Raw genomic sequence first — 16,888 nt, forward strand, 5'->3', positions numbered from 1 at the left:
GCCTCGTCGGCCGAGTTGGTATACGGCGCGCCCCTGGCCGTCCCCGGGGAGTTCCTACCAGCCCCGAGGGGGCAAGAGGAAGAACCCGCTGCAGTCCTGGGCAGACTTCGCGAGAAGCTCGGTAACCTGGCCCCCATACCCACTTCACAGCATGGGCGGCACCCGACCTGCGTACCCAAAGACCTACAGAATTGTAAGTTTGTGTTTGTACGAAGGGGCGGGCATCGGCCACCGCTGCAGCGGCCATACGAGGGGCCGTTTACGGTGCTCCGGAACAACGGGTCCACGTTCGTGCTGGACGTTGGGGGGAAGGAGGAGGTTTTCACGGTGGACCGCCTCAAGCCGGCCCATGTGGACCTGGCGCAACCGGCCGAGTTTCCGGCGCCTCGGCGCAGAGGCCGACCTCCCAAGCAGGTTCTGGCCCAGGCTGTGGACATTGGGGGGTGTATCGCCGGTTCTGGGGGGGGGGTTATGTGGCGGCTCATTTCCTAGCGTATGCGAACCGACTCACAATTAGATAGCCTACGGGGGTTTGCGAGCACAGAGCTTTGGAGCCTCTTCGCCATGGGGGGCCGGTTGACAGAGGCTTAAAAGTGAGGCTGAAGTTTTCGAATAAAGTTTTTCCTTCGACTGCAGTTACCGACTCCGTGTCGTAATTTTAGCGCTGTTTGTAGCACACCGCTACAGTCTCATTTTTACTATGCACTGTACCAGCAGTTATGGTCGAAATGACAATAAAAGTGACTTGACTTGATGTTCATTCCTCAACTACAAATATCTATTCCTACAGTCTTTCAAGTGAGCAGTGAAAGGTCTTGCATAGGTCAAGGACTGTTCCGCTCCCTTGCAGTTCTTTGACAATTTTTTGAAGTTCAAAGTAAATTTATTATCAAAGTACATATATATCAACATATACTACTCTGAGATTCATTTTCCTGCAGGCATTCACAGTAAATACAAAGAAACATGATTGAATCAATGAAAAATGCACACAACAAAGACGGACAATGAACATGCAAAAGACAACTATGCAAATACAAAAAGTAAAATAAAATAATAATAATAATAATAAGTAAATAAGCAATAAATATCGAAAACCTGAGTTGTAGAGTACTTGAAAGTGAGCTCATAGGTTATGGAATTAGCTCCGGTGAGTGAGGTTGAGTGGAGTTATCCCCTCTTCAAGAGCCTGATGGTTGAAGGTTAATATCTGTTCCTGAACTTGGTAATGTGAGTTCTGAGGCTCCTGTACTTCTTCCAGATGGGAGCAGTGAGAAGAGTGTATGGCCTGGATGGAAAGGGTCTTTGATGATGCATGCTGCATTTCTGCGAAAGCAACCCTCATAATTGACTCAGTGGTGGGATGTGCTCTACATGTGATGTATTGGGCTATATCCACTTCTTTTTGTATGCTTTTCCATTCAAGGGCAATGGTGCTTCCATACCAGTTTGTGATACAATGTCTGTATACTCTCCACCACACATCTATAGCAATTTGTCAAAGTTAAAGATGAAATGCTGAATCTTCATAAATTTCTAAGTATAGGCACTGCTATGCCTTCTTTGTGATAACACTTACATGCTGGACCCAGGACAGATCCTCTAAAATTATAACACTAAGGAACTTAAAGTCACTGACCCTCTCCACCTCTGTTCCCCTGATGAGGACTGGCTCTTGGACCTTCAGCTTCCTCCTCCTTTAATCAATAATCAAATCCTTTGTCTTGCTGACAGTGAGTGAGAGGTTTTTGTGGCACCATTCAGACAGATTTTCAATCTCCCTCCTATACGCTGATCCATCACTGCCTTTGATTCAGTCTTCAGCACACTTAAATATGGCATTGGAGCTACACCTAGCCTCACAGTCATAAGTATAAAGTAAGTAGAGAAGGGGCCAAAGCACACAGCCCTGAGATGTACCTGTGTTGACGGTGATTGTGAAGAGATGTTGTTGCCAATCCAAACTGACTGGGATCTGCAAGTGAGGAAATCAAGGATCCAATTGCACAAGGAGGTATGGAAGGCTAGATCTTGGAGCTTATTGACTAGTTTTGAGGAGATGATAGTATTGAACGCAGAGCTGTAGTCAATTATGAGTATCCTGATGTACATATGCACTTACATTGTCCAGATGTTCCAGGGCTGAGTGAAGAAGCAATTAAGTGGCAGCTGCCTTTGACCTATTGTAACGGTAGGCAAATTGGAGCAGATGCTCCTTAGGCAGGGGTTCATATGCTTCATCATCGTGGATGTAAGTGCTACTGGACAAAAGTTACTGAGGCCGGTTACCATGTTGTTCTTGGGCACCAGTACAAGTGAAGCCTGTTTGGAGCACGTGGGTAACTCAGACTGCTTAAGCAAGAGGTTAGATATTAGTGAACACTCCAGCCAGTTGATCAGCACAGGTCTTCAGTACTCGGCCAGGTACCCCATTTGGGCAAGATGCTTTCTGTGGGTTCACCCTCCTGAAGGATGCTCTCACATCAGCCTCAGAGATTGAAATCACAGGGTCAACAGGGCTGTGATATTTCAAAAGGTGTCTCCACGTTTTGTTGGTCAAAGCAAGCATAAAAGGCATTGAGCTCATCTTGGAGTGAAACCTTGTTGCCACATTTCACTTGGTTTTACTTCGCAGGAGGTCATAGCAATCAAGCTCTACACAGCTGTTGAACAACCTTCTGTGATTTGTTTCGTCCAGAATTGTCACTTCACATGTGAGATGGCTTTCCGGAGGTCATAAGTGTATTTTACTTAAGCCACCATTCCTGAATATCACTGATATGCTCCTCAGCAAATTGTAGATCTCTTGGTTCACTCGGGGATTTGGTTGAGAAAGATTGAACGATATTGTGGGGTTGAAATTCTCCACAACTGACTTTATAAAATTTGGACAACCATGGAGTATTTGTTCAGATCCTCTGATGAGTCCTTAAGCATGGCCCAGTCCACCAACTTGAAGCAGGCCCAAAGCTGCTCCTCTGCCTCTTGTGACCACCTCTTTGTTGTTCTTCCCTCTGTAGACTTATTCTCTAGTCCCTGCCTGTAAGCAAGTAGGACAGCCAGATGATCAGATTTCCTGAAATGCAGTCAAGCTATGGAATGTGTGTAGCATATGATTATCTTGGTACGCATTCTGCCCAACTATGTGCCTTTCTTTAATATTTGATGGCTCAGATTTCCCTTTTGTGTCATTGCCATATTCTAGTTCAGCAACAAATCACCTTCTTTTGATATACAAGAGTGAGTGAAGAAGAACAAAAGCATTCTTGTTCCACTGGTGTAATTCAACAGTTTTCAAAAACAAGAAAAAATGCAGTAATATTGCCAAGAGTCCAAAAAAGGTCCAGAATTACCAGTTCCCTGTTAGTGTACCCTTACCTCATTACACTGGGATACTTCAGCACAATAGCCATCAAGTAGTTTGAAAGTACTGGCAGATCACTTGGGGCTTCTGGTGGAGTGATGTCATCTGTGTCTGATTTCTGAATTTGTAAGCACATGTTGAAGAATTAGATGCAAAAAGAAAGTTTTCTAACTTCATACATGTAACCATGCTTATGGCAGCTTTTATTACTACACACACAGAATAACTTATTTTAACTAACTTAGAAATATTTGCAATTGTGATCTTAGACTCTTGCCTACAAAATATAAAGCTGTAACAATTTTCCCACTTATTAATAAGTAGTCAAATTAATCAATTTGTACAGGTCATTACAATACAGAATAGTTCATGCAGAATTTTCAACATACTACAATCTTTAAAAATGCAACTTACTTTAATAAACAAACATACAGATATATTATTGTTGTGAATCTTTATAAATGATACATGTTCAGATAAATTTTATTCAAAATTGCAGACTTATATGGAATTTTTCATACATGGAAATTTATACAGGCAGCCCTTGCATTATGATTTTGGGTTATTGAAATTTGCTCTGATAATTCACAAGTCACTAACCAACATTTTGAAATGCAGAATAAAATTCGTTTTCAAGGAATTTGTGATAAAATAAAAAAATCAATTTTCCTTCAACTCGCATTTCTTGAAGCATGTTCGTATGGTGTAGTTTCATGTCATGAGAAATTGTGATGAGTACATTTTCCAGGAATACAATTCTCACATAGTAATGTGGGGGTTACTTGTAGTTAGTTTTTGCATATAAAAATAATGACTTCTTAGGTAGTCCCTCGATATCGAGAATAAGTTGCTTGCAATCTTATTTTAAGGGTCCTGATGTGACTTAGGAAGCCAATTTAGAAACCACACATTCTTCCACAGATGGAACTGAGAAGCATGATCAGACATATGTTTGGTTATTTTGTATTGCTTCTAATGCGTACACTCCTGATACATGTGCTCTAGGTTCTCAAAACCTGAAATCGATCATCATTAATAGCTTCTTTGTCAATATGAAGCAAGTTTGGTTTAATCATAATGACCAGATCATGGAGCTAATTAACCATTTGAAGCAAGGTGTTCTTGGTTTTCAGGCTCCATCATTCCTCAAGAGAAAACAAATACCTCCACAGGCACCGGAAGGCAAAAGCCCAGTAGAAGACCCACGAACTAAAGAACACATGGTGGAAGTTGTACATGAAACTCAGTACCCTACTGACAGCAGAGATTCTTCAGCACTGTCAAAGTCACCCATAGCCTCAGGGCCCAAGGCCCCAGCCCATTGAGATCCAAGAACATAAATAAACTTATCAAAAACCAAGAGACTGCCAGCATTTGCAGGAGGGAAGACCTCCTCAACTGAGACACAATCCCTCAGTGCCCATGCCCCCATTTCACAGCATCCCATTCAGTCCCATTTTGCCACCATTCCTGATTGACAAGTCATCAAAAAGAACACATTCTAACTAAAACAAAATTAACAAGACCTCAGGGGAAGATTGTACAACCACTGAAATCAGAGGTGAAAATTTCAATGGCAAATACACAGGCTCATTATTTACATATGGGAAGAGGATATTCTTCCAGATATGTCAGAGAAGCTGTAATTGTGGCCACCTTCATAATGAAGGCAAGTTTGTAATAACTACAAATAAACCAGCATAAACTCAGAAATCCTTCTTCAGTAATCCCTCAAGATTGAGGATGACTAGCTTGCTGTCCAGTTTTATGCAGATCCTCAGTCTTTTTCTCCTAGTGACTCTACAACTGCTCCCTAAATAAAGGACAGCTAGGTGCACAACAATTTTGTTTATGATGGGAATTAGGAATATATTCTTATAAAATGGTAACAATAAAAAAGGACCAAGAGGTCTCAGGGTAATTCATTGTTCCATTTACTTGATACAATAAAATCTAGGTAATACCACTTAAAGTGATTGATGAGCACTTGCCTGCAATTATAACATCACATTTTTAAATAGGTTACAATACGTGAAATGTTTTTCCCAGCATTAAGGTATAGGAGGTAGTGTTTCTAATTTATGTAAATACTGCTTTGTACAAAGAAAAATACGAATAACCTTGAAAAAGCCATAACTTAGGTTTATATACAGATATTTGTTACAATTTATTTTCTTAAAGGCCAATGCCCTTGAACAGTTGTCATTCATTACAATACTCTCATCCTGCTAGCAGAGTTAGAGACCTGTCTAACACAGGAATGTCTCCTACTGAGAAAGGAAATGAAATGGAATGAATGAAGGAATACAGATATTGGGATCTGGATCACAGACACTGTGATCTGTTCTCTAATTCAAATTATAAACAAGCATCAGTCAGAGGTTTGTTTGTATCAACATTCCAACTAATAAAAAAAAGTAAGCAAATGTAAACAAAAACTTGAAGAATAGTATGAATATTGAAATTTTCCAAATTCAGGTACCCCCCCCCCACCACATTGCTTTCCCATTTCTAGAGGCAAGTCAGAGTCTCAATCACTTTGTTTACCCTATCCATCCCTCATTACCAATAGTCTTTAACCTCTTCATCTTGGTTTCATCTGCCACGCACCTATCCATCCGAGATTAGAACATAGAACACAGGACCAGGCCCTTTGGTCCACTAAGTCAATGCTAGCCACAAAACCAAATAAAATTAATCCTATTTATCTGCACATGATCTATATCCCTCTATTTTCTTCATGTTCACAGGTTTGCTAGTGCTACTCGGGAGGGTTTAAACTAGTTTGGCAGGGAGAGAGGAACCAATGCAGCAGGTCAGCAGGTGGAGGGATGGAGAAAAAGAAGGACAGCAAAAACAGGCAAGAGTAAAGTAATAGATACCATGGGATGGGTAGTTTGAAATGTGTGCATTTTAATGCTAGGGGTAATATGGGTAAAGGTGATGAACTTGGAGCATGGATCAGTACATGGAACTATGATGTTGTGGCCACAACAGAGACTTGGTTGAGAGAGGAACAGGAATGAGTGCTCAATGTCTCAACTTTTCAATATTTTAGAAAAGATAGAGAGCCAGATAGAAGGTGGGGGAAGAGGACAGAGTTGCACTTCTGACCGGGGACAATATCACTCAGAGTGGGCATAATGGAAGGCTCACCAACAGTCTATTATGGGTAGAATTCAAAATAGGAAGGGTGCAATCATTTTGATGGGATTGCACTACAGACACCCAATAGCCATTGAGGAACAGATATGCTGGTAGATTAATGAAAGGTTCAAAAACAATAAGGTTGTTGTCATGGAGGACCTTAACTTCCCAAATACAAGTTGGTAACTACATAGTATAAGAGGTTTTGATGGGGCAAAATTTGTTAGGTGTACCCAGGAGGGTTTCTTAAATCAACATATAGATAGTTCAACAAGAGGAGGGGCTGTAGAGCATTGAGTTGTTGAAAATTGTTAACAACAGTTTCTATTTAATAAAAGGCAGAAAGCTGATTCAAGTATGTGCCTAAAATACATCAGAAAAGTAATCTAAGAAGTTGTTTTTGGAGTCTTATGCTGAAGCTTTCCTTCGATCTATAATGCCGCTATAGTGGGATGCTATAGTTTTGCATCATCGGATTCTGAAAGTGCATTGAGAACAAGCTATTCAACCACACTGCCCAATTCTTTTAGAATATTACTTTCTATAACTTGTTCTACATAGCAGAAAGTTGGGCTATGTAACAAATCACAGAAATGAAATAAATGACTAATTTGTATTGAATTGAAGCTATTATCTCTCAGATATATTTATACATAAGTAAACAAAAGATATCAACTTTCTACAAGCAACACAATAAGAAACCAACATATCACAAATATCATGATTGCAGAGAAACACAACACCCATCTGATCTGGTGCCTTACACGAGTTATTTCTTGGTTATCAAACAATATCATAGTTTAAGTTGCTTGGGGGTAAAATAGGAATCCGTAAAAATGCTGTCCATCAAGAAGCCTCATGTCTAATGAACAGTTTTTCCAAGTGTATCAACCAGCTTCTAAAACCATACCCCAAGGACATAACTTTTTTTTTGACAATTTAACATTGCATGATGGGCCACAATTTGGCTGAATGATCAAAAGGGTGTATCAGATAAAGGAAATGTCAGCAATGAAATCCACCTTTAAGCTCACCTTTTTTAGAGCATGAACAGTTTCTGCCAGCATTGCAGCCAGAAGTGTTGAGAACATATCTTGATGGAGTGCTTCATGAACACCTTGCCAGTTCTCAACAGTGCTGATGAATTCTCCAAGCACCAACTGAATAGATGTCAAAACCTTTAACAAAGAAGTGTCAATAGTTCTATCATCCAGTGGACATACGAATTCTTCATGATATTGTTCATGATACACCAGTATATGTATATATGTTGTGTGTGTACATATAATATAAATACATATAATATAAATAAAACAATAGATTTTTTAAGTATTTGGGCCCATGAACCTAGGTAATTAAAAATATTATAAAAAGGTGCAGAGAATAGCTAAAATAAAATATATTTTTCAAAATGTTAGCTATTTACTGTACCTTTTTATTATACATTATACAACAATGACTAGGATGATGGAATTGATGGCTTTGTTGCAAAGTTTGCAGGCAATACAAAAAGAGGTGGAGGGGCAGGTAGTTTTGTGGAAGTTAAGAGGCTACAGACAGGCTTACAGTAGATTAGGAGAACCTAAGAAATGGCAGATGGAATACAGTGTCAGGAAGTGTATGGTCATATACTTCAGTATAAGAAATAAAGGGACAAACTATTTTTTAAATGGAGAAAAAAATTACAAAATCTGAGGATCAAAGGGCCTTGGGAATCCTTGTGCAGGATTCTGTAAAGGTAAATTTGCAGGTTGAGTCAGTGGTAAAGAAAGAAAATGCGATGTTAGCATTCATTTCAAGTGGACTAGAATATAAAAGGAAGGATATAATGCTGAATCATATAAAGCAGTAGTGAAGCCTCACTTTGAGTATTATGAACAGTGTTGGGCCCCCCTTAACTTAGAAAGGATGTACTGACACTGGAAAAGGCCCAAAGAGGGTTCATGAAAGTGATTCGAGAATAGAATGGCTTGTCATATGAAGAGTGGTTATGGTTTTGGGCCTGTATTCGCTGGAATTCAGAAGACTGAGGGGTGACTTAATTGAAACCTATCAAATGTTAAAAGACCTCGATAGAATGGATGTTTAAACAGACAGACGTACTTTATTGATCCTGAGGGAAATTGGGTTTTGTTACAGTTGCACCAACTAAGGAAAATATAGCAATATAAAACCATAAATAATGAAATAATAAGTAAATTATGCCAAGTGGAAATAAGTCCAGGACCAGCCTATTGGCACAGGGTGTCTGGCACTCCGAGGGAGGAGTTGCAAAGTTTGATGGCCACAGGCAGGAATGACTTCTTATGACGCTCAGTGTTGCATCTCAGTGGAATGAGTCTCTGGCTGAATGTACTCCTGTGCCTAACCAGTACATTATGGAGTGGATGGGAGATATTGTCCAAGATGGCATGCAACTTGGACAGCATCCTCTTTTCAGACACCACCATCAGAGAGTTCAGTTCCACCCCCACAACATTACTGGCCTTACAAATAAATTTGTTGATTCTGTGGTGTCTGCGACCCTCAGCCTGCTGCTCCAGCACATAACAACAAACATGATAGCACTGGCCACCACAGACTCATAGAACATCCTCAGCATCGTCCAGAAGATGTTAAAGGACCTCAGTCTCCTCAGGAAGTAGAGGTGGCTCTGATCCTTCTTGTAGACAGCCTCAATGTTCTTTGACCAGACCAGTTTATTGTCAATTCGTATCCCCAGGTATTTGTAACCCTCCACCATGTCCACACTGACCCCTTGGATGGAAACAGGGATCACCGGTGCCTTAGTCCTCATCAGGTCCACCACCAGCTCCTTAGTCTTTTTCACATTAAGCTGCAGATGATTCTGCTCACACCATGTGACAAAGTTTCCCACCTTAGCCCTGTACTCAGCCTCATCTCCCTTGCTGATGCATCCAACTATGGCAAAGTCATCGGAAAACTTCTGAAGATGACGAGACACTGTGCAGTAGTTTAAGGTGTAGAGAGGAGAAGTAGTTAAGAAGTAGTTAAGGTGAGAGAGGCAAGGACCTGAGGACACAGCTTCAGAACAGAAGGGTGTTCTTTCAGAACTGAGATGAGGAGGAATTTCTTTAGCCCAGGAAGTGGTAAATCTGTGGAATTCGCTGCCACTGGTGGCTGCGGAGACCAAGTTTTACGTATATTTAAGGTGAAGATCGATAGATTCTTGATTAGTCAGGGCATGAAGGGATATGGTGAGAAGGAATGAGGTTGGGGCTGAGAGGAAAATTGGATCAGCCATGATGAAACTGCAGAGCAGATTCGGTGAACCAAAAGGTCTAATTCTGCTCATATGTCCTATGGTCTTACAATAAAATGCTGGGTTACAGACTGTAGTTTTGATGGACTCTGGATTAAAGTCTCTTTAGGAGGATTTTGCTGTTGCTTGCATGGTGGGGTTGTGGGGGTCTATGCTTCTGCTGCCACAAGTGGGGGTGGGGGGGGTCAATGTTTCTGCTGCTGCTTGTGCAAAGGGAGTGGGAGGGGGGCTTCAGGGTTTTGTTGCTTTTATCATACTTTCTATGGGGTTTCTTCTTTTGTGGTTGTCTGTAAAGAGTAAGAATTTCAGGATTTATACATTCTCTGATATTAAAATGAACCTTTGAGTGACTGTGATGACACTTCTCCAAACTGGGAGATCCTTGAATGGGAAATTGCAGATAGCAGTCCCATGCAACAGATGTTGTTGCTCTTCCAAATGGTAGATAATAGGTATGAGAGACTCTTTCTCAGTCCTCAAATAATCCCCAAGGATTCTATATACGTTTTACTGTTTAGGCTATTCAAAAACCAGTGTTCAAAATATAATTATATTGAGTATTTAGGCATATCTTGAGTTTGATATCATGAAAGGCATCATCAATTCCTTTACTGTCTTCATAGTTACTTTGCCAAGAATGATAATGGCAAAATTTGTAAATGACAAATTTACTTCTTACACCAAGAAACAAGCTGAAATTTTACAGAAAGTTGCAATACATTATCAATGTTTACATTTTAATTCACTAAATAAATACTTAGAATAAAATACATTATAGATTTATACCTGCAGAGCTTCTGCCTGGTTTTTTTTTGAACTCCGAGCCAGGTTTTCAAGAATTTTATGGAATACTTTCTGGATAATGTTGAGTATTTCTTTGCTGTTATCACTGGTGTTGCAGATGTCCTGAGATAGGCAGTCCACTGCAATCTCTTTCAGAATGGATATCACTAATGGTAAACTAAAGATTCCTTTTTCTGAAATAAGGAAGCAGAGGTAGGAAGGAGCAAACATTCAAGATCCTGAGAAAGAACAGTTATTTGGAAATATAATTCAAATTACGGTTACTTGGAGAAACTAATATTGATCATAAAACACAAAAGGATACACAAGGCTACTCACAAAACGAATAAAAACTAAGTCACTTGCATGAAGTGTAATGAGCAGTTTCAAATTTCAAAGAATCAATTTTTGAAATAATTTACTGTGTGATATGTATTGCTATTTTTCCTCTTTTAGTCATGTTGTAGAAATTATACTTTTTATGTGAAACAATTGCTTTTTTTAAATCCCATTACCTGATGCTCATGGACTTGCCATTCTCAGGTGTTTCTGACAGATTATTTTTAAAGTTCTTTCCAGAGACACAAAGCAGTTGTTTAATTCCCCACTGTAAATTCTTGCAGATGGAGAGGACTCACAAGGCCAAGTGTTCATCTTTTTATGTCACTATAGAACTATGAATGGTACAACTTTATATTTGTGACCAATTTACTCTCATCTTGCCTTTATAAGACCGTAAAATATAGGAGCACGGGTAGGCCATTTGGCCCATCAAGTCTGCTCCGCCATTCAATCATGGGCTGATCCAATGCTTCCAATCGTCCCCACTCCCCTGCCTTCCCCCCATACCCTTTGGGGCCCAGGCTAATCAAGAATCTATCTATCTCTGCCTTAAGTACAGTCGACCCTCCTTATCCACGAGTTCCTCATCCGTGAATCCAACCAACCACGAATCGAGAAAACCTGGAAGTGCTCTTCCAGCACTTGTTGTTCGAGCATTTGCAGACTTTTTTTTCTTGTCATGACATAGCATTTACATTGTATTAGGTATTATAAGTAATCTAGAGATGATTTAAAGTATATGGGTGGATGTGCGTGGGTTATCGTGGATCGGGATCAAAAAAATCGGAAGTCAGAACAGGTACATCCAGTATTATTTAGCATCAGTTAGTCAAACGTTTTGTCTTAGTATATAGATTATATTTTACTTTTCTATGCATATAAAACACTTAAGAACGTATGTTTCAGCGCAGGGCTTGGGAACAAAAGTTCCCAAGTTCAATCCAGTGACAGACCACTATCGAGTGCGCTCTCCATCCGTGCCGCAAAACCCAATAATTAAACCACTGTGTTGCTTAGTAATACAGTTGGCCCTCGTTATCCGCGGGGGATTGGTTCTGAGATCCCCCCCCCCCCCCCGCGGATACTAAAAAGCGTGGATGTTCAAGTCCCTTATTTAACCTGTCTCAGTTCAGTGGTCTTTAGGACCCAGCGGAACCCCGGACTTTATTTAACCTGTTTCAGTACGGTGTACATTATGACCCGGCAGTGCAGCCCTCTGAATCCACAGTGTTTCTGTTCATGAAAATAATCAAGATCACAATTGAAAATAAGGTGGAAGTAATAAAGCGATCGATAAAAGATGAAACGCTATCGGTCATTGGAAAAGCGTTAGGGTAGTCAGTCAACGATCGGAACAATTTTAATGAAGCATGTAAAAGGCCCTGCCCCGATGAAAGCTACAGTTATTACTAAGCAACGCAGTGGTTTAATTATTGAAATACATAGGTTTCTCAAGTGTTTTATATGCATAGAAAGGTAAAATACGTACTATATACTAAGAAAAACCGGATGTAATACAGGATGTACCTGTTCCGACTTCAAATCCGACTTAAAGATGGACTCAGGAACAGAACTCATTCATAACGTGGAGCCTGCCTGTACTTTTAAGTCATTTCTAGATTACTTATAATACCTAATACAATGTAAATGCTATGTAAATAGTTGTTTTCCTGTATTATTTAGGGAATAATGACAAGAAAAAATAGTCTGTACATGCTCAAACAACGAGTGCTGGAGAAAGAACTTGCCGGTTTTCCTGATCTGCAGTTGGTCGAATCCACGCATGTGGAACCCGCAAATAAGGAGGGCCGACTGTAATTGTAGCTTTCATCGGGGCAGGGCCTTTCTGACTTTATCCTTTAAAATTGTTCTGATCGTTGACTGACGTAGCCTAATGCTTTTTCAATTACCAATGGCGTTTCACCTCTTTCCAATCGCTTTATTATTTCCACTTTATTTTCAATCGTGATCCTGATTATTTTCATGAACGGAGCTCCACCGCCGGGTCCTAATGTCCACCACATTGAGGCAGGTTGAATAAGGGCCTTGAGCATCTGCGTTTTTTGGTATCCGCGAGGGGTTCCGGAACCAATCCCTCGCGGATAAGGAGGGCCGACTGTACACTCAATGACTTGGCCTCCACAGATGCTCATGGCAACAAATTCCACAGATTTACCACCCTCTGACTGAAGTAATTCCTCCACATCTCTGTTCTAAATGGACGTCCTTCAATCCTGAAGTCATGTCCTCTTGTCCTAGACTTCCCTGCTATGGGAAATAACTTTGCCATATCTAATCTGTTCAGGCCTTTTAACATTTGGAATGTTTCTATGAGATCCCTCCCTAATTCTCCTAAACTCCAAGGGATTCAGCCCAAGAGCTGCCAGGTGTTCCTCATACAGTAACCCTTTCATTCCTGGAATCATTCTTGTGAATCTTCTCTGAACCCTCTCAAATGTCAGTATATCCTTTCTAAAATAAGGAGTCCAAAACTGCATACAATACTTCAAGTGTGGTCTCCAAGGGTGCATTCTATCAGGTCCAGGAGATTTATTCACCCTTAGACCATTAAGCTTCCTGAGTACCTTCTCAGCTGTAATTTTCACTGCACAAGCTTCACTTACGTGACACTCTTAAATGTCCATTATCTGCAGATGTCTTCCACTGTGAAGACTGAGAAGACTGATGCAAAATACACATTCAGTTCCTCTGCCATCTCTGCGTCTCTCATTACAATATCCCTAGCATAATTTTCTTTTGGTCTTATATCTACCCTCGACTCTCTTTTACCCTTTACATACTTAAAATAACTTTTTATACTGTATCTTGATATTAGTCGCCACCTTCCTTTCATAATTCATCTTTTCCTTCCTAATGACCTTCTTAGTTTCCTTCTGCAAGTTTTTTAAAGCTTCCCAAACCTCTATCTTCCCACTAGCTCTGGCTTCCTCATATCTTCTCTTTTGCTTTTACTTTGGCTCTGACTTCACTTGTCAGCCACGGTAGTGTCCTTCTTCCCTTTAAAAATTTCTTCTTATTTGGATTATATCGGTCTTGCACTTTGCTCATTTTTTGCAGTAACTCCAGCCATTGCTGTTCTGCTGTCTTTCCTGCAAATGTCCCTTTCCAGGCAACTTCAGTCAGTTGCCCTCTCATGCCATTGTAATTTCCCTTATTTAACTGACATACCGACACATTGAATTGTATTTTTTCCCTCTCAGATTTCAATGTGAACTCGATCATACTGTGATCACCGTTCCCCAAGGATTCCTTAAAACTTAAGCTCTCTTAGCACCTCTGGATCATTGCAAAACACCCAATCCAGCACAGCCGATCCCCTAGTGGGCTCAACAACAAGCTGTTCTACAAAGCCATCCCTTAGACATTCTATAAATTCTCTCTCTCGAGGTCCAGTACTAACCTGGTTTTCCTAATCCACTTTCATGCTAAAACACCCAACAATTATCATGACATTGCCTTTCTGACACGCCTTTTCTATCTCCTTCTGTAATTTCTAATCCACATCTCGGCTGCTGCTTGGAGGCCTGTATACAACTGCCATTAGGGTTCTTTTACCCTTGCTATTTCTTAACTCAAGCCGTAGAGACTCCACACCTTCCAATTCTATGTCATCTCTTTCTAATAATTTAATATTATTTCTTATACACAGAGCCACTCCACCTGCTCTGCCTACTATTCTATTTTTCCAATATGCCATATATACTTGGAAGTTCAGCTCCCAAGGACAGCCATCCTTTAGACATTTTCAGAGATGGCCTCTCTTTATCAATTTGTTGCTAATCCTTTGTGGAGTCCTATACGCTTCTAATATTCATGCTTGTTGCAATTTCTGTTATTCCAGAACTTCTTGCTACTTGAATTACTCATTGGTTTATTGAAAATTCTTGTTTGATTCTCCTAGATTACACAGTTGATGGTGGGAGAAGAACTCAAGGAATGGTCAGATTGTAACAGGAATATAAAGGGCAATGATGACTGCTCTCTTCCTTGTTACTGGTGTATATTCTTATTATTGATAATTACCTCAGAGCATCTCGAGGTGCTCAACAGTCCAGACATTACCTTTATTATGAGAATGATCAAACTGTGACACATGAACTGGATATGATAAAGAAACAAAGAAAGGAGTTATAAACATATTACCTGTATTCATCACAGCAACAGCAAATCCCAGCAATTGAGCCTGGAATTTCCTGTCAGAGGCACCCACCATAACAATATCCTTGCAGACCGAGAGGTACATCTAAATAAAGGAAAAACATGATTGGTATTCCTACAATTCTATTCAATTTGCAAATATCAGGTAAGAAATAAAAAGGAACTTTCATCTTTAGATAGCTGTACAAATGTTTGTATTTGCCAACATTATTTAAATTATTTATCGTAAAAATGTTTTGTTTTTAAAGAGAAAACTAGGAATGGAAATCACCTGTAGGCTAGGATTTAAACAAGACTGTAAGTAAAAGAATTCAAAGCATATCTGGGGCTACTAATAAGTTACGTCTTCAGAATGGATAACGAATACTTAAGGAGTTGAGATTCAACAATTAATATACATGGGAAACTAAAATAATTCTGACCTTAGAGAAAATTGAAAGGGAAAAATAATTCTCTATACAATTCCCTCTAGTGATTTTTTGCCCTATGAATGTCCACATGTCCTCAGCATCACCTCACTGCCTTTAGTTATCCTTCTGCCGTAATTTCATTCACCCTCATCTCCCAGTTGCTAGTCTCTGTTCCACCAACCCTGCCTCCTTCCCTCTGCCTGAGGCAAAGAGCATGTCTACAGTATTTCCACATCCAACAATCCAAATAAGAACATACAAATTAGCAGAAGGGGTCGACCCCTCAAACCTATTGTCCCATTTAATAGGATGATGGCTGTCTTGACTGCAGAATCATTGTTACATTCCTACCTATACCCTTTTACCCTGTTTTTCAGAAATCTAACTCCACATTAAGAATGTACAAAACTCATCTATGCTGAAGAACAGAATTCAATGACACACCACCCTTAAAGAAAAAAATCTCATCTCTGACATAAAGTCGGTGGTGAGGAAGGCAAATGCAATTAGCATTCATTTCAAAAGGTCCAGAATACAAGAGCAGGGATGTGATGCTGAGGCTTTATAAGCCACTGGTGAGGCTTCACCTTGAGTATTGTGAACAGTTTTGGGCTCCTCGTCAAAGAAAGGACGTGCTGGCATTGGAGAGCGTTCAAAGGAGGTTCAAATAGATGATTCCAGGAATTAAAGGGTTATCATATGAGGAACATTTGATGGCTCTGGGTCTGTACTTGCTGGAATTTAGAAGGATCAGGGGTGGGGAGATCTCACTGAAACCTTTAGAATATTGAAAGGCCTAGATAGAGTAGATGTGGAAAGCAAGTTTCCCATGGTGGAGGAAATCTAGGACAAGAGGGCACAGCCTCAGGATAGAAAGGCATCCATTTAAAACAGAGATGTGGAGACACTTCTTTAGCTGGAGGGTGGAAAATATGTAGAATTTGTTACCACAGGCATCTGTGGAGGCCAGGTCATTGGGTGTATTTAAAACAGAGCTTGATAGGTTCTTGATTGGACATGGCATCAAAGGTTACAGGGAGAAGGTTGGGGAGTGGGGCTGAGGAGGGAGAAAAAAGGATCAGCCATGATTGAATGGCAGAGCAGACTTGATGGGCCGAATTCTGTTCCTATGTCTTATTATCTTATAAATAGACAGCTTCGCATTTAAATTTTGAACAGTGATTTCAGCCCATAATTTTCCACAAGAAAGAAGATTCTATGCATATCCATCTAGTTTAAACACCTCAGAATATTATATTTCAATTAAGTCACCTTTCAATTCCTCAAGTGACACCCTGGACATCTCTTATTAACTTTCAGAAGCCTATTTTGTGCATTGACTCTTTGACATCAGCTTGAAAGAGTGGTGGAAGCTTTAGC

At 40.2% G+C, this 16,888-nt stretch overlaps 1 protein-coding gene across 1 annotated transcript in view; it reads right to left on the reverse strand.

The window, feature by feature from the left end:
• Positions 1-16,888, reverse strand: part of ncapg2 (non-SMC condensin II complex, subunit G2) — a 119,179-nt gene that overhangs the window by 13,897 nt on the left and 88,394 nt on the right. Inside the window, exons 22-25 of the mRNA XM_059971319.1 lie at positions 15,084-15,183; positions 10,581-10,771; positions 7,546-7,689; positions 3,379-3,482 (exon numbers count right to left, since the gene is read on the reverse strand). Of these exons, the coding sequence (XP_059827302.1) occupies positions 3,379-3,482; positions 7,546-7,689; positions 10,581-10,771; positions 15,084-15,183 (539 nt within the window). The remainder of the gene's footprint in view (positions 1-3,378; positions 3,483-7,545; positions 7,690-10,580; positions 10,772-15,083; positions 15,184-16,888) is intronic.

Source organism: Hypanus sabinus, chromosome 6 (assembly GCF_030144855.1).
Source record: "Hypanus sabinus isolate sHypSab1 chromosome 6, sHypSab1.hap1, whole genome shotgun sequence".
Taxonomy (NCBI): Eukaryota; Metazoa; Chordata; class Chondrichthyes; order Myliobatiformes; family Dasyatidae; genus Hypanus; species Hypanus sabinus.